A 24567-nucleotide genomic window follows, 5' to 3' on the forward strand; every position below is an offset into this window, starting at 1 on the left:
GTTATACTGGCTGCCATGTATAGCCTATCTTGTGCTGAAACATGGCGTTAAACCCTAGAACAACAACAACATACATGTGTTTGTAATGTTGCATGACTATTACACTGTTCAAGATGGTGTAATGTTATATAGCGGTTACCATGCTCTTCGAGATAAAACTTTAAACCTTGGAATATGATTGGATAGATGTGCACAATGGTTTTGAAATTATTTCATAATCCTTCAAGAATATCTTGTGAAGAGTTATTGCTGACATAATAATGTTTTGTACCACAGACAAGATCCTGAACATTACAGTCTCATGAATGATATAGAGTTTTCTTGTCAGCTGAATGAGAGATCTCAAATTACCTTGATTTATCACTGTGCAGTACTGTACAATTGGTGACATGTTGGCTTGAAGCTGACAACCCACTGCTTTGAACTTAATGACATGCTGTACACTGTTTTACTGCTGTCAGCAAGCCTCTAACCGCATGACATTTTGTTAATGTGATGATATTTGTGGAAGTTGTAAAGTTCTGTTTTCATTTACTAACCAGCAAAATGATACAAGAAGTGATTTATTCCAGATATAATGACCTAGATTTTATTTTTTGATAAAACAAGGTCATTAATTGAAATATCTGAATAACAAGTGTTTACAGAATGGAAAAAATTCATCAGTTGTGGGAGATGTGATATGTACTCCCTTCAAGTCGAGTCCTGATGCATGGATCCAGATCCGTGTCTCTGTAGATTGTTAGAAGTAATCAATAGAACAAACAACATGTACCCTGGTGTGCCTTCTTACTATGTAGTGGCAGATAGGGTCTAGGCTGTTTGCAGTTGGACTCGACTTACAAACAGGTATATATGGTATTCTGTTAACAGAGTATAATTACATTACTATTTTACTAAAACAACATGTACCCTGGTCTGCCTGCACATTGTACAATGGCAGATCGGGTCTGTGTTGTTTGCGGTTGGACTCAACTTACAAGCTGTTATATAACAGAGTATTATTTTAGCAAAGTGCAAATGTATTGCTATTTTGCTAAAGAGTTAAAAAGAAAGATTTTTGGTGTAGATTTGAGACTTAAATATTAATATTATTTTTTTGTTGCTAATATTCTTTCTTCATAATAGATTGCTACAGGTTAATATAGGGCATGTTTTTGTGCTTCATTTTCAGCTACATATAGACAGTCAACATGATCCCACATCACCTGAGGCAAAGGAGGTGGATTTTTTTGCAGAGCATACTGAATTCCAAGAACCAGCTCAGGCACCCCCAGTCAACTACTCAATTTCAGATAGTGCTAAACTTTCCTCAGAGCCACTTCCTATACAAAATGGCAATGGCAAAACATCAGAAAGTAAGTGTCATGTTTATGGAGCATTGATTTTTTACTCTTCTGGTCATGGACCCAAAGAGTTTGTGAGATGGCCTGTTGCCCATCATTGTTCTATCAGTTAGAACAATTGTTTGTATTGCTACTCTGAAGAAACTATTTGTAAGATTGCCATGAAACTTTACATACACATTATCCCCATAGTCTGATTGGTCCTAAATGAAAATGGTGCTGCTCAGACATCCAGCATGACAATCTTGAAAATCTTGTTATTGCTACTCCTAAATGGATGGTCATATCAACATGGTATAGTTACTAAAAGACTTATTATGATGTCTAGTTGGTTCTATATAAAAATGGTGCCATTCAGACATCCAGTAGAGCTGTCACAGTGACCATCTTTAAAATCAAATCTGGATGGTCATATCAACATAGGGTTTTCACTTAAAGACTTTTTATTATATCTAGTTGGTTCCGAATGAAAATGGTGATGATCTGACAGCCAATGTGTCTGTTGTCTTGAAAATGTTTTTGCTGTTCCTCCAGAATGAAAAGTCTTATTGCCATATGGTTTTTACCTGAAGACTTATTATGATGTCTAGTTGGTCCCAAATGGAAAGGTGCCACCCAGACCGTGTCCATCTTAAACATTTTGTTATTGGTGCTTCTCCTAAAAGGTCATATCAACATGGCTTTTTTCACCCACCCACCCCCCAAAAAAAGACGTTATCTGAAGCCTTGTACATCTGAAATGAAATTGGTGCTGATCTGGCATCTAGTATGGCTGCTGTTGTGGCCTTCTTGAAAATATTGTCATTGTATTTCCTGAAAGGAATGTCACATTTGAGATTTTCACCTGAAGATAACTTATGTTGTGTAGTTGATCATAAATGAAAATGGTGCTGATCTGATGTCTGTTTTGGAAATCTTGTTATCACAACTACTCCTGAATATATGGTCATATCAACATGGGGTTTTTGCTTAAAGATTTATTACGATGTCGTTTGCACTCAGATGAAAATGGTGATATTCTTATGTCTAGTATTACCACCATAGCAGCCGTCTTTGAAATCTCTGCTGTTCCTTCTGAATGAATAATAACATTGTCACAATGTTTTCACCAGAAGACTTTGTATGATGTCTAGTTGGTCTTGTATAAAAAGGGTACCACTTGCAAATTGAATATGGTTGCAACAGTGGCCATCTTGAAAATCTAGTAATGGCTACTCCTCCTGTATGAATGTTGTATCGGCACATTTTTTAAAATCCAGATGAGCAATTTCAGGTCTTTGTTAGCTTTACTGTCTTGATGGATTTTAATCAAACCCAGTTTGTTGACATAGCTGAAGACTATCTTGAATGATGCCAGTTCATTATTTTATTTCCCCTCCTCACCAGTATATAATTATAGATCTAATAAAATGTGGGTATATCTTAACATTGAGACAAGTTTGAAGTTAGACTATCTTCTTTCTGTGAGATCAAGTTCAAGGCCCGAAGCCATGAAAAATAGATTGCACTGTACTTACTGGTATCGTGTCTAAATGTTAACACAAACATGTATAAAAAAATATTTTTGTTAACAAAAATATTTTATAGTTTCTAATGAATATCAGAGATGGTTTCATTGCTTGACAATTAAATAAGAATAAAAGGAAAGAAAAAATGACTTTTTTGTGGATACCCAGATATTATTTTTGGCAGTAAAGTATCATTTACTTCAAGTGACTGGTTTTATTAATTATTTTAAATTCATCAAATTCAATGCATATTTTTGAATATGATATCATTAATTCATGCCTACCACCTTGTACCACTCTTGCTCATGGATGGTGTTCTTGAATAAGAAATCATACTTTGTTTAAATAGCTTTTACACATCTAGTCTGTTGTATATCATAATCTTCCCTTATTCATGTGGCATACCTGACTATTGGTCATGTCCTTAGTTAATGCCATTTTCATTATGTAATGATGGTTATGCCCTTTGATATATTGACAGCTCATCTTGGCATCATCTTGTTTGTATATTATATATTTGTAAAACATGATTGTTTTTTGTGAATGTTTCATATTTATTGTGGTGGACAAATCTTTCTTGTAGGAACAGAACCCACGGAAGGCCCTAGTGTAGAAGCAGCCCTTAGTATGTCACCGACCCAGGCACAGGCACAAGCTGAACCCAGGAAAGCTATTATTGGAGCAAAAAAGCCAACAGCTGGCAAAAAGGGGGTGGGTATTTTTAGTGGATAGTGAGGCAGTGAGTTATCTATATTTAGCATTTACAGATTTATGGACTTGTTTTTGTCTAGTTTATGTTTTTCCAGATCAAATTTTTTTAATGACATCATTGTTGTCAGCTGTCAAGTATAAATACAAATCAGATCATTGAATTCTGTTGTGATATTGGAGAAGAGGCGATGTCTTCATGACTGCTAAAGACAGGTAAATCTATACTCATATCATCACTATACATGCAGTTTCCATCACAAAACTATATTAAGAGAAATGAGAAAATTTCATATGCAGCAACTATTTATAAAAATCCATTCTCAACACATGGTTCACTTGACATGCAGATGCATCAACATTAAGGTCCCATTGTTAGTGACAACATTTTTTGCCACATGGATATTAATATATTTACACAGTATATTTGTTGGTTTTTGTAATACTGACCCATCCTGACCGAACTGTGGAAATTTTGGGTCAATAAAAAGTGTATTTTGCTGATTCTGCCTTCTGTAGGTAGGGTGAGGAGGAAGCAGGTCGTGTGTGAGAGGTGAACAATGCTCTTGAGAGTGATTAGGCGATATATCACCCATGATGGCCCCTGCTTTTATTGTCAAGAGCTGGCAACTGCTAATGGACAGTCACTCTAATGTGGCAGGACCTCTTTCCAACCTGGATCATTCAGCTCATGGTCTTCTAAAGGACCTGGTGAGGGGTTTGAAGTGGTACCTAAAGAACTGAGCCAGCTTGGATGGAGATTGTTATTTGTTTACTTTTGAAAGAGGGAAAGGTAGATATTTCAGTGCATGCTTAATTATCCTGAAAAGGATGGGTTATTAGTTCTGCATACAGAAAATTACCCATGGTTGAATGAAGTTGTTTTACATTTGTGCTCATGAGGTTATGGCAGTCAAGACATATTGCATTTGAGTGTAACTGTTCTCTACCTGATTTTATAGAAAATGTGGCATGGAGTTCAGATTTGACTTTCTCAGGTTTCGACCTCTGATATCTTTCATCCCAAAAAAGCCTCAGTTATGCCTGTTGAGATGTGGTAATAGGTCCCACCTATCCATCGTCATTCTGCAGCTTCTGATTGATGCAGTAATACAGTTGCCACTGCCTTTGCGGGATGAAATATTTCTTTTTCTCCCTATAGCTGCATCTTGGAAAATGAAGTCAGTACTCCAGCTGAACACTTCAAAATTTAAAAGCTGCCTTACATACCTTAGTACAGGGTTCCCAAACATTGTCTGCAATGACACCCAGAATTTGGGAATTAATTAATAATGCATCTTTTTTTCTTCACAGCCAGTTTTGCTACAAATTTTATTCTTTCATCATTTACTATTTTTTCCTCAACATTTCAACTGGCTACCTTTTATATAGGGGCCCTGAGTGGCCAGGTGGTCTAAATTGTTTTCTCCATTACGAATCACTGCCATCTCACCTCTGTCTGCGTGGGTTCGAGTCTCAGATTCGGCCAATGTAGGTATGTGAGAAAGCTTGCCAGTAGCTTCTCGTGGGTCAGTGGTTCTTTCTGGGGTTTTCCTGGGTTCTTCCTCCACCATTAATACTGTCCGCCATGTATAGCCTATCGTGTGCTGAAAAATGGTCTTAAACCCTACAACAAACAACCTTTTATATATAAGCTTTCCCTGCATGTATAGGTTTCATTGATTGGCCTTCTGGCCAATATACTAGTCCTTATGTGGCCTACATGGATATTTGCGTTTGAGACCCCTGCCTATGGGTTAGAGATTATCTCTCCCAGGGTTAGGGGATGTAACTGCTCCTGCATGTTACCTATTCTCCTATGGTATTGTCATCAGCTAATGTATTTGAAGAAGAAACCAGTTTTTGGAGTTACGTATGCTTTGTTGATAATATTTACCTAATCATAATAAGGATACACACTTCCAGTCATCCTACAAGGAGAGTGTGTTTTCTGTTCCTGTAGTAACTGAAATACATATGGGATTTTGTACCAATCCCTATATCAAGGAAAGATCAGTCAGACTGCACCTGCATGGGTAGACTTTAAATTTCCAAAACTTTTCTAAAACTTATAACCTGGATGGGCTTAATTTGTTTGGGTAATTATTATGGAAGAAACATTTTAGTCCAAAACTTGGTTTTAGTGTTGCATTTTGTTTCTGCTTTACATCTTAAAATCTGTCTGAGGGTCACTTAAGTTTCTTTATTTGATCTATATCATGTCAAAGATTTTTAAGATGAAAGCAACTAATAAATTTTGTCTCCTTTTCTGTCGTTATAACCTTATGCTCTTTAAGATATAGATATGAGCCATAGTTACATTCTTTGTCAGATTTGTAACTCGACAGCTGTGTTGCTGTGGTCATGGTAGATTTCATAATTGTATGCTTTTATAAACCACACCACAGTAGACCAGCAATTAAAAGAATTTGCTTGTTGAAATTAAGTTACATCGGTGATGTTCCTCGTATATACACGGACAGTAAATCCACCATGTTCAGCAAAATTCATGGTCATACTGGTGATTACTTTAGTTGATCTTTCAAGTCATTTTGACAATATATTTTCAGAAATTTGGTGCCCAGAAGGTAAAGACAAATTTCAGTGAGATCGAGAGTCGAGCCCAGCAGATGGACAAAGATCGAGAAACTCTGGCTGTGGTCAGTCCTCTTCAGGACGCCAGATCTGTTGAAGACCAGGAGAAACAGCTGTAAGACACTAGCAGGCTAACCAACTTTGTTCCCGATTATATGTATTCACATGTAACATGCACTCAGCTATTGACAGTGTAAATTCAGATCTGCTGTTGTATAACTGTTAAATATATACACAAAACTGCATTTGTGTTTTGTTCTGTGTTAGTGGAAAGAATGAGTTTGATATAACATATTCATAAGTCATATCAAACAAGATTTTTTTCCCTGGTTCAGAACAAAACATGCAGTTTTGACTTTATTACATATCCTTTCTGTATAGTTTTTGGTTTTACTGTATAAATGCAATTCAAAATGAATTGGGATTTTAAAAAATTCCATCCACTGTGTCTAAAAACATCTAATGCAAACAAAAAAGAAGAAACCTAGTAGTTTGAATATGGATGTGTAATAAAGATTAAACAGCTGTCTCGAATGCCAGATGAAGCATGTATTAAATGGGTATGTAATAAATTGGTTTGTAAACAAGACGAGATATAAATTTTGAAAAAAAATGTGAAGTGTGTAAAGTATTATAATGAAGGATGTTACAGCGAGGGAGTGTAGTCTCAGAGCTTTTCCTCTATCTTTTTATTCAGAGCCTCCATGCGGCTGGCCTATCAGGACATGAGTGTCGAGAGAAAAAAACAGGAGGAAAAATTGAAAGTCACTGACCCAAAGAAAGCTGAACAGATGGAGAGGTTGGGAATGGGCTTTGGTGGAAACAAGTAGGTTTTAAACTCAACTGACCAAATGCTAAGTGAACTTTATTTTAAAAAATCTTTTTTGATAGCATACTTTGTTTAGTGCTAAGTGTAAGGCTGTGAATGAGCCTGATTCTTGCAAGATAATTTATCTAATACTTTTTCCTCACCAAATGTTGGGGAAATGATCAGGTCATCAAGTCACGCATAAAACTACTATGGTATTGTAAACTCTTATATGCCAACCATGAAGCTTTTTGGTGTAATCATTACACTTTTTTCACCATTGAAATAAATTTGAGAATATTCTTAAAAAGACGACTGCTGCATATAGCTTGAGAGTGCTATTTGCTATTCGTAGCAACCATATTTTTACCAATTCCCAAGAAAATATACCATTTTTTTTCTTCAAATATGACCTTTTCCTCTCATAATTATTATATTTATAACCTTGTTTTGTTAATGGACCATTCTATACTTTTAAACAAAATGGTGCCAGATTTTCAGCAAAATGCTTTATAGTGTGAGTTTTGGATATTATGTGACGGAAAATGTTCAAGCAGATGCTTTTTTCAAACTTCAAAACATATAAGATCAAAGAAAGGACTAATCAGCACCACTTGACAAGCTTTAAAAGAGGAATATGAGAGTACTACAGTACTCTGAGAACATAATCCTGCTCATTGCAGTATTTCAATTCATGACCATTCAGTGAAAGTTACATGTTAAGGTGAGTGCTTGGCATAAATGATTTTTCAGTATATTTTGGGTTTGTATTCTGGTTTTAATTCATATGGATCTTACCCTCTGTGACAAGAATTTTGACCAGCTGCAGAACCAGGTTGGGAGCAACAATAGATCTTTTTCATCTGTGCTGTAATTCTGGCATGCAATATATAGATTACACTTTTTGTGCCCAAATTATGCAGTTTTGCTACTTAGAATAGCCATAATTATGCTAATACCTCTTTTAGGGGTTGGGGGTAGGCATGTATGCTAACTGTAAATCATGCCCAGCATGTCAGATATGTTTTTCTTGATACATGACTACAGGCTTTTGCTGGATCATAAATATCAATGTTGCAGATGAAATACATTTCCAAGTTTTAAGTGAATTTTTATTTTACCCTAGTTGTTTTTAGTATTAAACTAAAATTTTAGACAGAAAATTTGTTTTACCTTTTGGAGTTGGGTTTTGATTTAATTGTCGAAAAATATATATGAAAAGAATGAAAGTTTTTGGATCAAATAAATTTTTATCTTATGGTGATTTTGGTGTACAGAGGTTAAGATTTTCAGGGGTTCCACTATATTTCACAATAATTGGGTATTGGCAATCTGATGACATTGATATTGATGATGCAACAATACATGCATCATGCCCTGAATTATTGCAAGGGAAAAAAGGTGTCCTTATTGTGACCTTTACATTTAGGGTTCACAGAGTCCTGAACACCAATGGAAAACTCCAGTACCTGGAACCATGAAACTTGTGGCAATGCATCTTGATGAGTACTACAGCCACATCACCAAAGTTGTTCCCTATTACTGGCTTTGGATAGATATTGGTTCATTCTTAAATACTGGCTATATAGTGTCTATTACAAATTAAGTTGATAAAAATGCATTAAATAATTCCCCCAAAATGTTTTGGTAGAAAAGGGACAAATATTTTTCTGTACAACGATGTTTTCTGGTATATTGGCTGCTGGAGACTGCAAAAGTATTTTGTGGAGGTAAGCTATATAATCCTTGATAACATTTATTTTTCTCACCTGCATGCGCATGGTAATATCATTATTTATCCAGTGTCAATGGCAGCAATAACTTTGATGGTGTTTAAGTGTAGAAGTTGTTTTTAGAGTTTTAGCAAGTCATGTTCAAGATGGATTCTGATAAAGCCATTATCTGTCTGTTCCAGAGGAATCAGTCACTCAGCCATGTCAGATATGAAAACAATAGAGCAGGAAGCGCCTGCCTCTTCTTCCAAGTCCAGCTTTGATCGGTTTGAATCATCATCTCGCAAAGATTTTTTCGAGGACGAGTTTGAAGTGGTGTCAAGCGGAAGTGGATTTTCTTCAGGACCTCCCAAGTATGACTATAACAATTTTTTAAAATTTATTTTGCAGCAGATGTTTAAAATTTTCAAATTTGAAAAGAAAACAAATTCATTGGCATAAATCATATAATTTGCTTAGAGTAGAAGAGTAGACATTTGTATGGCAGTCTGTACTGAATATTGACATCAGTAACAGCTTTATGTGTATTTTAACATGCATTTTGTGTTTGATAATTTGTGCCAAATATTTCACTACTGCAATTAAGGTGACTTGCCTTACAGGTATGACAGCCCATTTGTATCAGATAGAACAAGGAAAGATGACTTGGGCAGTTGGGGAACTGGCAGTAATAAATCCAGTAGCTGGGACATGGATAGATTTGAGAGCAAACAACAGTCTTTCTCAGAGACATTTTCTTCAAAAGAGGATGAAAGGTAGGCTAGTTACATCTTTGAAAGGTTTGGGATAAGGTCTTAAACAAGTGTCTGTATGAATAATGATACAATGCAGGGAAATGACAATACTAGGATATTGGGGTTAAAGGGAGGCAACTAACAAATAGCTTCATATTAACACTTGAAGCTTTAATGACATACCTTCCAGATCTTTCATGAGTTTTTATTTTATTGCTGCACATATACTAAATTTGGCAACATTTTTTGGAGGGGCAGGGAAGCATATGCAAGTTATATGTAATTTTTTATTTCTTGTGATAACTTCCTCTTAGCATTAAGAAATTTTTATAATCAGTTAAGTGTGAAAACCTATCAGTACAGGAAAAGACTTGTTAATAAGGGCAAAGACATAGTAAGTGGTTTTGCTAAGGTACTTGTAATATGTTGCTCATTAGTAACATATTTTGGAATAAGTCAAATGTAATTGTTTTAATTGTCTTTGAAGTTTTGTAAAAAGCATTTTAAAAATGGATGATAGTTTTACATCATTTATAATGTGTATCTTTTGTGCAACATGCAGGTAAGGAAGTGTGTGTCTGTGCAAAATCTTGAGTTTAGTATAAGTCGTTACAATCCAGCTTCATTATCTCTGACTCTTTTAAAAATTTTGCATTTCCAAACCCTTTCTACCTATCCATTTCATTTTGTCTATATACATTTACGTCAACTTTTGCTTTTCAAACTAAATCTGCATTCTTACTGTTTTAAATCTACATGTCTAGCTACATGTATTATTTATATTTTGTGATAATTTTAATAATTGGCATATTGTTTTAAGGCGCCAACAAAAGGTTAAAACAAAACTTTAAGTAAATATAACATGATTTCCTTAAATATACCTTATTTTATTTATCTACTGGTTTTACCCATGTTGAGATCTTATGGTTTGGAGAAAGCTCAGATTTTCCAGGGGCAAGTTCAATTTTCCAATCTGTTAGCCCTGGGCAAGGGCAAGCCGACTTTTATAAAATTTGTAAATCCCTTGCATGCAGATGTGTAGTTAGGTATGTTTGTGTGTATATGTATGTGCATGTGTATGTATATATTAAAGTTTTAACAGCACATCAACATAATAATGGCTATATGGTGCTGATAAAGGTTAAAGTTCTGAAATAATACAGTTGATACTTGTATTAATGCAGAAGCTATGTTCTGGATAAGACGGAGGAGGACGATGAAGAAGGGTAACTATAGGTTTTTCAAAGGGTTCCCATGTACTCAATTGTGGGATTGTCACCTGGGTTATCTACATAATTTGTGACATCATATATTATCTTCCAGCTGTTTTATTTCATTTTGAGATAGGTATCTTACATGAATGTAGTTTAAGAAGCTTAGGAAAATAATAAGAAAATGTTATATTGCTCATGTCCAGTAGATCTGGATGCCTAGTAAACATGTTTATCAAATAAATATGACTTTGGATGATTTTGAAAGTAAGGAAGAACAGCATAACACATTTTGTGGCAGTCCAAGTCCAACAAAATTAATATAGATTGGATTGGAAAATGTTTTGTATCTGGAACTCAGTGGCATATGAAAGTCTTTTTCACTTTTGGAAACAAACAAAATTTATACAAGACAATAATGGTTACTGATAGAGAAATATTCAAAATGTTTAAATGTGGTTCACCAAGGTGTTTTTCTTAATGGACTTCAAAGATCATTATAATGAATGAATTTAAGAATCATAAAATTTTTTTAGGCAGGGTAGTAATTTTATTATCTTAATGATAAAGAAGAGTACAAAACCTTTTATAATATTATTTTAGTTTGCTTGTGTTAAGTAAGGGGGTGGGGGTGGCAACACTCAGTGGTGTCCATATATATATATATATATATATATATATATATATATATATATATATATAGAGAGATAGATAGATAGATAGGCATCACCGTTGTGTGCAGCCTCACTGCATCATTTCTTCTGAGATCCTATGCAACAATTTGGATTGATTTTCATGGTACCAACCCCAGGGGAGATTAAGGCAAGCTTTGTACATACATGTACATAATTTTACATTCTTCACTAAATTTTGCATTAAGCTCAGGATTTATAAGCCCAGTATACATACTTTTTTACCTGGAATTGTGAAATTTGTGAGTACTTCACCTTCATTACAAAAAGAGGTCATTTACCATGTCTGTGGTTCCTCGTCCTTTCCTGAAGCCACAATGACTCTCTGGCAGGAGCCATTGATCAATATGATGCTCAAGGCCAGCTACTGACAGCAAACCGCTCCGGTGGCCTGGTGGTTAGAGTGTCTGCCTCGGATGCGAGAGGTCATGGGTTCGTTCCCCTGCCAAGTCATACCAAAGACTTACAAAAATGGTACTGACAGCTGCCTTGCTTGTCACTCAGCATTAAGAGGTTAGTGTTAGGACTGGTCGGCCTGGTGTCAGGTTAATGTGACTAGGTGGGGCATCATGCTACATATCTGCAGCATGATGCCCCAGTGCTAGCCATCACTGTAAACTGCCACACTGCAGACATCGAAGCAATATGATCGGAAATTTTTTACATCTACATTAAAAATCCAAATCACGCATGCACACACACACACATTTCCTAGTTAAATTAGCATTAGGAAAATAAATTCAGTACATCCTGCATCCAGCTCTACAGAAAAGATGAAAATTTGTCTTTTCTGTGCATGTTTTTGTTTACACACACACAAAGTAAGGAAACTCTTACTCATTACCTCCCATTACACACCACTTATTAGTACCAGTTTTAAGCTTTTGCTCAGTACTAGAGACATAGTTATGAATTATTGAACTTGCAAGGTCAGGTCAGAAATTAAATTACAGCAAGAAGGTTCTTGCAGCTCCCAAGTTTGCTCAGTGCAGACCTGTCATCCCCCACAGTTTGACAGTAATGATCCTTACATTATGACTTGCAGAATGATTGCCAGAATTAAGAAAATACAGTCTTTGCAGCTAAATCCAGATAGAGGCTTGTTCTTGTTTGATCTGGATTTGAGTGTCATATTTTAGATTCAGTGGTGTTGGTCAGGGAACCAGACTAACTTCACAGGAGCACCTCTGATGCTATAAATGACCAATATTTTTCATGTAGAACACTTGCTTGATCATGCTGTTGCTTATAATATTTTCTATAAATGGCATCCCACAAACAAGAACATATTGCATTGAAGGTTGAACAACTGGCAAAAAAATGTATGAAAGGAAAATTGCAGAAAGGCGGCAATTACATTTATTGAATATAGTGTGTTGATTTGTGTATGCTTCATGGCAGAAGAGATGATTGCCATAATGATGTGAAATTGAAGAAAAAAAAACATAAAATATTGTCAAGTTGAGATCCATGGGTTTAGACAATCAGTTTCTGGAATTGTATCAGACATACTTCGAGTGGCCGAGTGGTCTAAAGCGCTCAATATTATGGATCACTGCCATCTCACCTCTATCTGCGTCAGTTTGAGTATAGAATTCAGCCAATGTGGGTATGTGAGAAAACTTGCCAATAGCTTCTCGTGGGTCAGTGGTTCTTTCCGGGGTTTTCCTGGGTTCTTCCTCCACCATTAATACTGGCTGCTATGTATAGCCTATCATGTGCTGAATAATGTTATCAAACCCCACAAGAACAACCATACATACTTAGGGTCTAAGTGTTCTTTACAATCTGTTGAAGATAATGTTTGCCTTTGCTTATCAGATTCACATCACACTTCTGACAAATTTATTAAATACATTTTTTCCAAGCCAGCAAAAGCAGGATATGATATTTCATTACATGTTACTGAAAATTGGTTTAACATAACAGGAAAGTATTGACTCTCTTACAGGAAATGTCTTATAAAAAGTTTGATATTTCAGTGTGGCAGCAGCAAATATGATTATGCTTGGCTGCCTTTTCATGCATTCTTTGCAGAAAGCCATGATCATGACCAAAGAGTATTATTTCTTTGTCAGTGGCACAACTATGGTTGGCCTTTTCTCTGACCCTTAACCAGATGATTGATGAAGCTATTACCACACAAGACCTCCCTTCTGATTGACTAGCTTTGGTATGCAGGGCTTTGGTGCTTTTGCTGGAATCACTAGGAAGATTTATCAGGGAGAAGAGTTTATTAATTGTCTTTTTAGCCATGTATAGTTGTCATAGATCCTGTGAATGTTGGTTGTGGTGCTGCCAGGGTAAAACAGGATACCTGTCATATTGTGAACACAGCCATTCTTTCAATGAAGTGTGCCCATGGTAGGGGAAGGATCCTAATGTTTGCTGCTTTTTGTTACCATTTCTCCTAATGTTAGCGCGATTGGGAATGCAGTCAATGGGGAGAAAGCAAAGTATTTGAAAAATGTTTCTCCAAGAATACTTAAGTGACCACATTACTATTAAACCATTCCAACCTCCCTATGAATGCATATTATTATTGATGCTTAGCTTAGAACTGGTAACACCTATTGGTGATTAAGGGGAGATCATGGATATGAGTTTCTTCCCTTGGTGTATATATATATATGTATATGTGTATATATATATATATATATATATATATATATATATATATATATATATATATATATATATACACGTACATACTGAAAATATATATTTCAGGAGTTTATTTTTCTAATGTTAATGTGATTCTCAGAAGAACACAATTTACTAAAACATAATTTACTAAAAATATTTCTTTTTCAACCTCTGTTCTTGCTTGAATTGTCAAACTAGTTGATTGTATGCTTTGCATGTGTTGGTGGTTTTTCCAAGGTTCTTCCTCCATTAAATATTTTGGCTGCCAAAATAATAAATCAGCCTATCATGTGCTGAGAAAGGACATTAAACCCAATAACAATAACTAACAGGTTCAATTTTGTGTTTAAAGTGTATTTCTCAAGCACTATTCATGCTAAAATCATCACACTATATGATTTTATGCCTCTCTGAAAGTACATTATCCATACAATGCAAAATACTGTGATGTGCATTTCTCATTTAACTGGCTTACATTAAGGCTTTGCATTAAGCTCATGGCCACACAATATTCTTGTATCTGGTAAGTTCACTATTTTACCTGGAATCATGAAACTTGGTGATTGTTTTCTTGTTCATGAGTACTACACCTTTGTCATAAATTTAGGTCACTTGAACCCATATTTCACACATCATTTAACATGCTAATGCTATGTTTTGATTGCTCATGCTATAGTCATTGATATATATGATTGTATACATCTAAGCAGACAAAAGTAATAACAGCTAATGAATATTTTAAGAACTGTGATTTTAATATACCCCAAAGAAAACCAAGGATTTTAACAACTTTTTGTACATGTAGTACTCCACCTTGATATCATGAAAAAGAACAATCTTTTAATTGCTCTGCATATTTTAATCTTTGTCACAGGGACCAAAATTTCAGTGTTAATTTAGTCTGAATTTAATTTTTGCTTCTTAATTAATATTTACAAACACTACAAGGGACTACTGAAAGCTTTGCAGATTTCAACAATGTAATCATTGATTTCATTCTGGTTACATAAGCAGATGACAGAATAGAGAGAAATTAGTCCCAAAGATACTATAAACACACTTATAAAAAGTTGACAAAAGACAAAATTCCATATAATTTGCTAAGTCATCAGTTTTCTGTTTTAAAGCATGGTGCAATTCCTAAAAGAAATTTAAATTCATGTAGGAGAGTCTTTGCTGCTTTACTTTTTCTGGAACTTTTATGTTTTTCGATTTTATTTAACTAGGTTAGCTACATATTTTCTTTCTGCAGTAATTGCTGTTATGTGCGATATGGGATATGTGCTTTGGTTAAGAAATGTTCCCCATGCCCCTTTCATATTCAGTCATTGCATTTATACATTTGTGTTATATTGTTTTCCTTGCTACAAAATAAAAATCCTTTGTCTTTTCAAAAGTTGTATTCTGTTATCAATGGATATTTAAACAGTATTGTACACTTGAGATATGCATATTAATTTTTAACATATTTCTGTTGTTCATGGATATTAAAAGAGTATTGTATACCTGATACATGAATATTCACTTTAATGTTATTATGTTATTAGTAGATACTAAACTTTTAGTATATATCTAATATATGCATATTCAGTTTGAATGCTATTATATTATCACAGTCTGATTATACCTCCCTGTTTGTTTGTACCCTGCTTTCAATTTCAATACTGGTAAAAAGTGCACTGAACTTAGTCAATTCGTTCATTGATTTATAAGTTCTAACCAGAATGTGACCAGAGTGCCTCAGATAATGGCATTCTCTGTGCCTTTTGGACTTTCTTAACAATGCGCCATATTGTGTACACTATGGGCAAATTGATTTCCTCAGACAACATTTGTGACCAAGTTCATCCTGTTCAGTAACTGGTGGATGATTCTGTAAATTGCCATAATGTTGAGAGTTTACAATTATATCTTTTGCACACATGCACATAGAAATTTTGCTGATTGTTAAATCCACATGAAAGGCAAATTTGTAATTGTCATTCTTTATGATTTTTCTTCTGCGTACATGTGTAGTCGTGCATACACCCCTTTGCTAAAAATGGACTTGTCCAGGAACAGGAAATGACTGGTGAACAGGTCACCTTTTACATTGAAAACTTCTGCTTGGAATGAAACATGCAGATGATACAGTGTTAGAGACCCACATGGGCATAATCAGGTTTGAAATTATAAATCAGTAAGTGAATTCACTAAGTTCTGTGCATCTTTTATCTCATTTGTGCTTTTCTTTTAAATCGTAGGGGGTTACAAACAAATTTAGTAAATATTAAAACAGTAGTGTATATTGGATCATATGCATATTCACTTTTAATGCTACTATAAAGAAGTGCCACATTATTTTGTTGTTTGACTTTTTATAAACAAAATCTCTCCAAAATCTTGGTTTTAATTTTAAAAAATTTGACAAGATTCTTTTAGCTTTACTAAACAACAGAATATCTGGCTTGGGGAAAATGTATGATGGATCAACCTTCATATTCATTGTATACTAATGCCTCTGATCAACCTCTTGGAACTTGTAGAATTTTTTTATTATATCCAGAAGTTATCATAATTTGTTGTGATATATTTACTGTTAATAAAGCAAATGATTATGTGTACTGGTGCTGAGACTGTTTGCATTTGCTGAGATTAGTTACACATTTGTACTATGTATTGCAATTTACATAAGAAAAATAGTAATAGAATTATAGCCAATTATTTGTTGAATTGACACACCTAATACATTATTTAAGTAATGACGCAAGGTGCATGAATATTTTGTTGAAATTATTCTTTATGATATATGGCTGATACAGGATAACCCCATTTTGAAGCACTTTGTTACAAGATGAATTCAGATATAACATAACCGTGGAATGACCACTGAATTTCTTAAACTATTTTACAAATTTAGCTTGATCATTCAATTTCAATGAAGTGTTTTTGCCGGAGTAAATAGTTTGAGTTGCTAATCAGGCAATAGGTGTTTTATTCCTGAAGAAAAAGAAAGCATCTAAGCTCTTTGTATTCTTGATACCGTTTGTACCCACTGATAAGATGAGTTAAATTGCAAACTGCACAGACCCAGTCAGTCTTCATTTACATAACTGACTGGCAGCAGAAAACAATAAACACCATCCCTGATTTCTGTTCCTAAAAAAGTGGCATGACATATTTTTTGTATGTATTTGGTGTTTCACAAGTTTGTTAGCATCTCTCCTTCAGTAATATGTGATCGATGAAGTCCATAAAAACATCATCCATGGCATAGACTGGGATTCAAGATAGCAAGGGAAATTAAAAGTTTGCTTAACACATGAACCCCTGGAGCTTTTTGCCATTTTCGCCTGGAAATCGAGTAAGAAACACATTTCGAAAGCTATTTCTGAATAGACTCAAAACACCAAATCCCCAGTCATCTTTCAATAACATACTGCCTATTTGTGTTTGAAACATCGTTTTTCATTTGCTGTTTGACTCGTTTATGAGCAGAAGAGTAAAAGTTGGATTTTTTTTCTTTCTTTCTAAATGGAGCCATTTTTTTTGTATGGAGACCACTCTTTATTCCAAATGCCCATCTTATCCTACTTTTTGCAAAGGCTCATTTCTCTGTTTGCAGTTCATACTGGTTTGCCTTAGATCTGAGACCAAAAAGTCTAAAATCTGGACACAAAATTGGATTCCGACCACGGGCGAATTTTGGGTTTAAAATAAGTCTGGTCCAAACAATGAGTTTTTTTTATCTGTATTTTGTGTGCAACTAGATATTCCAGATTATTTGGTATCATTATAGAGCTACATCTGTCTACCTTTCTATAATACCACCCACTTTAGTGTGTCATGCATGACCATGACGCTACAGAGCTCAGCAGTAGGCTACTACCTCCTGCCCTGTTAAGTCGTCGCTAGGGGTTAAGGTGTTAACAGTTGAGAAAAAGGTGTTTGGGTGCTAAGCAGCTTTAGTTGATACATGAGAATTTTAGCATGGGTCATACAGGCCTTTGAAAACCCCACACATTTGACTTCAGGTCTTAATCCCTCAAAACTATATATGGGGAAAAGTCCTTGGACAGTCCTTAAATTTGCATTAACAGCCCTTAAAAGACCTTGGAATTTGTGAATTTATCACTTAATTGCTATTTACTATTTCATTCTTACCTGTTTGATTCTTTGGGGACAGCTGAGTGTTGATAATCATTCTGATCCTTTATTTTGTCATACGTTACGTTTATGAGGCTGCTTTACTCAAAATTCCCAGAGCATAGTTAGACATCTGTAAACCTGTGAATGTGAATGGCAGTTGAAGTCCGATGAATGTTGACATGTGCTTCAGCTTTGAGGCATGTTAATTGCAAATGAATCTTGCCACAGAGCAACTGACATTTACCATTCAGTCAAACATTTGTCAGAAAATATATAAATAAAAGGCCTAGGAATTCAATAACTGGAAGGAAAATTTAATGGTATGGTAAAGTCTCTGAAGAAATTAAATGTAGAAATTGGACATAATTTGGAAGATATAGTACACATGCTGCTGGAAAATTTGACTTTGCCATTGTTGTGATCATGTTGCTGTGTATATCTCAAGATGGAATGTTTTGACCTTTATTGGATGAGTGGAAGATGGACTCAACATAGATAAACAAGGTTTCAGAAACAAACTTTAAAAGTGGATAATTAAAATTAAGGAAGTCCTTTAAAAGCCCTTGAAAAGTCCTTGAATTTGGTCTCAAGATTGTGCATAAACCACATGTCTTTCAAAAGCATTCATCTAATATAATTTAATGTTTATGTATGTCAGAGGGGCCCCGAGTGGCCGAGTGGTCTAAAGCGCTCACCGTTACGGATCATTGCCATCTCACCTCTGTCGGCGTGAGTTCGAGTCTCAGGCTCGGGTAACGTGGGTACATGAGAAAGCCTGCCAGTAGCTTCTCGTGGGTCGGTGGTTCTTCCCGGGGTTTTCCAGGGTTCTTCCTCCACCAATTATACTGGCCGCCATGTATAGCCTATCTTGTGCTGAAAAATGGTGTTAAACCATACAACAACAATGTATATTAGATCTGAAAAAGTCTGTTAAAATGAACAAATTATGGCAGATTTTTAAAAAATATAAATCAAGTTTGCATGTAGTCTCTCAAATTCATGGTGGAGTTGTTTCCTTGTTACAGTCAGAACATGTGTATTGATCATAAGCAAGTACATTGAATTAAAGCTTCATGTGTATTCATTATAAGCAAGCACATTGAATTAAAGCTTCATGTGTATTCATCATAAGCAAGCACATTGAATTAAAGCTTCATGTGTATTCATCATAAGCAAGCACATTGAATTAAAGCTTCATGTGTATTCATCATAAGCAAGCACATTGAATTAAAGCTTCATGGGTATTCATCATAAGCAAGCACATTGAATTAAAGCTTCATGTGTATTCATCATAAGCAAACACATTGAATTAAAGCTTCATGTGTATTCATCATAAGCAAGCACATTGAATTAAAGTTCATGTGTATTCATCATAAGCAAACACATTGAATTAAAGTTCATGTGTATTCATCATAAGCAAGCACACTGAATTAAAGCTTCATGTGTATTCATCATTAGCAAGCACATTGAATTAAAGTTCATGTGTATTCATCATAAGCAAGCACATTGAATTAAAGTTCATGGGTATTCATCATAAGCAAACACATTGAATTAAAGCTTCATGGGTATTCATCATAAGCAAGCACATTGAAATAAAGCTTCATTGCTAGAATTACTACACTGCCAAGCCAAATCCATAAATATGTTTCCACTGAGTCATTCCTCAATATAATGTCTTAAACATCAACCTTCAGTATTCTTGGCTGATAGTACATGACAATCACATGAGTTCGGTTTTGTCTTGTATGTACTAATAAACACAGTCATTTAAAAGGCAGCAGTTTCATTGTCCTAGAATACAACACCCAGCATGAAATAAAGTCAGGAAAAGAGAAAAAACAAATTATTGTGATTTACATGTTATTTTGTAATATACCACTGGAAAATATTAAGAATAATCCACTGTGAGGTTTAGGCAGAAGTTTATAAGTTCCATACTGTGTGATTATCAAAAGAAATTAGGCTGACTATGTTATTATGGTGTCAGCATCTTTCATAAATTGTGATTGGCTACAGGCAGTTAATCTGTTTATTAGCTCATTTCACCATATCAAAGGACCAGCCATTCTACGGCAGTTGTCAGCATGCATAGCTCTAGAGTCCTTTTTTAGCCTTTGTTTTCACAATGTGTTCAATGTTCTGGTCATTAGACATGAGACAGCAATCCTGTGTCTTTGTAACTATTTAAATACTGACAAGTTCATTAGTTTCTTTTTTTATCACTATTAATATTGAAAGACAGTTTAACATTTTAACCTTTTTATCAGTCCCAAATTTGTTCTTTTTAAAACAGTGCATGATTTTTTTAAAAATCAAAATGCTTTAATCTGAAAACCAAAGAAAATTTTGATTTTTAAAATTTTAGTTTTTTTTTTTTGTTGTAAAAAAACCAAAATAAAACTCAAAGAGTCAATTTAAACTGGGAATACATATTTTAGCTGCTAGATTACATCAAACATTGATATTTATTGTGCAGAAATAGCCAGTAGTCATAGATTATGTAAAACATGCCTGACAGACTGGCACACATTGAACAAGGTTATGTTCAGCAGAGTAGAGCTGACGGTGGGCTACTCCACGTTTTCACATTAAAAAATGGATAACTTTTCAGGTAAATTGTTAATAGCTATATATACTTGTAGATCAGTCAATTAAATGATTCTTGAGATATGAACTGTTTCTCTGTGTGGAAGAACTGTATTTTCTCCTGTCATGTTTGTGGTTATCTGAAGATCTATATGCTGTTCAGCTTTTGTTTCATTCAGTGTAAAAAGTCAACAGCTTTATTAAAAAAATCATGGTTACACTCACACACAAATATTTTCTGTCATAATTGCAGTCTCTCTGTTATATAGATGCTTCCCTATTTTCACACAGACACACACACATATCAACAAAATGCTTTGTATTTCTATTAAACTGTGTGGAAAAAAATTGTTTAACAAATGTACAGGTTTTTGGGCCTTGAAAGTGTTGGCTTGTATCAATTACGACTGCATATAATTCTACTTGTATATACAAAGGCATATTTTTTCATGACTGCAGTACCCTCACTGAACATCAAACCATACAAAAATAAAAACTAAATTTGGTTCCAAGGACAGCATTCAATTTTTGAATGGAATTCATATTTTGATATATGCTGGAATATGTACCAGTGAAGTTCTGTGCAGAAAATTAAATATTAAAAATGAAATCTCAGTTTCTTCGCTTTTTCTCATTTTATATGCATCACTCTATGTTGATAACTCCACTATTGAAGCATTATTTTCAATCCAGCCTCGTACAGCCTCAAAGATACCCATACAGTACATGTATTTTCGTCAGTTGACTGACTTGTCTTAAGAGTGTATGATACATTTCATAACATGGTGGTGCTCCATGAATCCTGATCATTGTGTTACAATTCAGTTTCCTTTTATATGAATCTAGAGTGATTTGAAGGAGAATTAAACCTGTTGAATTTATTTAAGCTCTAAAATGAATTTTTTACAAAACTGTTCCTTATGCAAGTCTGAGCTTTTTTTAAATATCGAAAAAACATACTGCCTCTTTATTTTATGTGTTTTCATGGGTGATATTTTGATGTGTTACTTTTATAGAGAATAAAGCATGGTGCTGTCTGATTTTGGAATACATTTACTCATTTTTGTTGCATAACCACATTTTTGTTCTGCTCTTTCAGGCCAAGTCGCAACAGGAAAGCAGCTGACACTGGTCCATCCACAGATGAAGCACAAAAGAAATTTGGAAATGCTAAGTCAATATCTTCAAACCAGTTCTTTGGTGACAAAGATCCAGATGTAAGTAACATTTGTTAGTGTTGCATTAAGATCTTGTACATACTTTACAACTCCATTAACCATATAGTGTACAAACTCCATTAACTATATAGTGTACAAACTCCATTAACCTAAACTCCATTAACTATATAGTGTACAAACTCCATTAGATATATAGTGTACATACCCCATTGACTATATAGTGTACAAACTCCATTAACCATGTAGTGTGCAAACTCTGTTAACCATATAGTGTACAAACTTTATTAAATATATAGTATACATGCTCCATTAACCATATAGTGTGCAAACTCCATTAATCATATAGTGTGCAAACTCCATTAACCATATAGTGTACAAACTCTTTTCACCAGCCAACCATTCCAGTGGCCTAGTAGTTAGAGCATCCACCTCGGAAGTGGGAGGTCGTGGGTTTGATCCCCAGCTGAGTCATACCAACAACTTACAAAAATGGTACTTACAGCTGCCTCAGTAGGCAGGTGCTCAGCTTTAAGAGGTTAGTGTTAGGAGTTGGTTGGCCTGGTGTCAAGATAATGTGACTGGGTGGGACATCATGCTACATGTCTGCGGCATGATGCCCCAGTGCTAGACATCACTATAAACTGCCACACTGCAGACATTGTAGCGATATGACTGAACACTTGTTAAAGCTACATTAAAAATCCTAATCACACATACCCCCATTCTCCAGCCAGTCAAAACAAAGTATAATTTGACTAATTAAGAGAGGTTGTAGGTAAACAGAGGTAAATATTATAAGAATAATAGGGAAAACTAAAAAGTAGCTTTATATGAATGTTGGATGTTTATGAATAAGAGATGGGTGTGGGTGTTTACAGGTTTTAAGGGTTTTTTGGGGGCTATTTATGTTCTATGCATTTCATACAGAGTGCAGGAAACTATTCAAGTTTTGTCCATCCATCCATCCATCCATTTTTTGTTTAACCTTTGAACTATTATGCCATCTGAGATAAATTGATAATATTGAGGACGTGTGTTGCACACTGCTGTTAGTTAGTCTTAATAGTCAAGGTCAGGTCAATATTTTCAGGGTTTTTTTCCCTTTCAGTCGCACATTTTTAAGATTGAAAGATTAAATTTGATACATTTATGCATCTGTGCTAAAAAAAAATGCTAGTTATCACACTGTGTTATGAAGTTCAAGGTCGTGAATAAAATTTCTGACACTTGGGTTTTCTCAACATTCTTCCCAGGGAGTTAAATTCACAAAACTTTCATATTTAGATGCCAATTCAAGAGTACCACTGGCAGCCAATGCAGTTGTGGATGCACCCTTTTCAAGGAATAAGCCTTGTACACAAAAATGGCTAAAAAAAACCCACCCATTTCAAGGGATAACCTGGTTTTTCTGTTTATGCATTCTTTGTTTTGTCTGCCATTCTGTACATAAATTTGCTCATCCATCCCTCCCTTTGGTTGTTTTATATTTCTTTTCCAGACAATACCCTCCAGGCACAAAAACCTTTTGATCAAATTTAATATTGGAGTTATGTCCACCTTTTTTATCTTGGCACAATAACTTTTAATCAGATTTGATATTGGAGTTATGTCGACCTTTTTTATTTAGGCACAATAACTTTTTAGTCAAATTTAATATTGGAGTTATGTCCACCTTTTTATCTTGGCACAATAACTTTTTAATCAAATTTATTATTGGAGTCATGTCCACCTTTTTTATCTTGGCATGATTACTTTTTAATCAAATTTTTAATCAAATTTAATACTGGAGTCATGTCCACCTTTTTTTATTTAGGCCCACTAACTTTTAGTCAAATTTATTATTGGAGTTATGTCCACCTGTTTTATCTTGAAACAGTAACTTTTTAGTCAAATTTAATATGCATCCTTATATTGACGGAGATTTTTGGATAGGTTTTAGATGCTTCAGATTAAATGATTGGGTTATCTCGCAGTATATGCTCGTCTTTAATCTCAGATAGATGATAGGAAATATAACCAGTACACGTTTTGTCCTTATATTTCAGTTTGAGGTCAGACAAAATTTATCAAAGTATGCAGGAAGTTCTAGTATCTCAAGTTCAGAGATATTTGGCTCTGAAGAGAAGCACCGCAAAAGTTATTCCTACAGTAACGCTCCAGATCTTCAGGACATCAAAGATGGAGTCAGACAAGGTGTGACAAAAGTAGCAGGAAAATTATCAACATTAGCTAATGGTGTGATGAGTTCTTTACAGGTAAGATAGAGCACCCATTCATTTTCTAATATACTTGGTATGACTTGCATGTTTATCATGTTACATTTTGCTTAGCAATATGCCAGTACAATAGAAATGTATACATTGAAGTTGCTCAAGAAAATAGAAAATGCTCCTATAAGTGATATAAATTAACAAGTATATTGATTAATGTCTTTAATTAGGGTATAGGAATTATATAATTGACAAGCAATATCAATAAGCAACTTAGGCTTTGAATCAGTTTTGTATGTATGGAGTTATAAAATTTTATTACAACTGCAACAAGTTTTCAGCAGAACAGAAGAATAAATTATACAAATGCAAGTACCAGATATTTCATAATTATAGTATAACTTGAGAAAATGGGGCATAACAAACTTTCATGGACCCAAATTTATTATTCTTTATATTGGTACATTTAGTATAAAGGACATTT

The 24567-nt window shown here is 34.6% G+C and overlaps 1 protein-coding gene across 6 annotated transcripts in view; it reads left to right on the forward strand.

The window, feature by feature from the left end:
• Nucleotides 1–24567, forward strand: part of LOC149786410 (ADP-ribosylation factor GTPase-activating protein 2-like) — a 59473-nt gene that overhangs the window by 16794 nt on the left and 18112 nt on the right. For 4 of the 6 annotated variants that reach the window (XR_016424918.1, XM_089976837.1, XM_089976836.1 and 1 more), the window contains 9 exons: nt 1175–1358; nt 3438–3565; nt 6133–6272; nt 6855–6983; nt 8881–9051; nt 9301–9453; nt 10617–10658; nt 21795–21912; nt 23919–24128. Coding sequence is in view for 5 of the 6 variants with exons in the window: in XM_089976837.1 (XP_089832963.1) it covers nt 1175–1358; nt 3438–3565; nt 6133–6272; nt 6855–6983; nt 8881–9051; nt 9301–9453; nt 10617–10658; nt 21795–21912; nt 23919–24128 (1275 nt within the window). In the remaining variant the exon portion in view is untranslated. The remainder of the gene's footprint in view (nt 1–1174; nt 1359–3437; nt 3566–6132; nt 6273–6854; nt 6984–8880; nt 9052–9300; nt 9454–10616; nt 10659–21794; nt 21913–23918; nt 24129–24567) is intronic. The other 2 variants (XM_089976839.1, XM_089976840.1) reach the window with 1 other exon arrangement.

This window comes from Sinohyriopsis cumingii, chromosome 12, assembly GCF_028554795.1.
Source record: "Sinohyriopsis cumingii isolate HCF-2022 chromosome 12, ASM2855479v2, whole genome shotgun sequence".
Taxonomy (NCBI): domain Eukaryota; kingdom Metazoa; phylum Mollusca; class Bivalvia; order Unionida; family Unionidae; genus Sinohyriopsis; species Sinohyriopsis cumingii.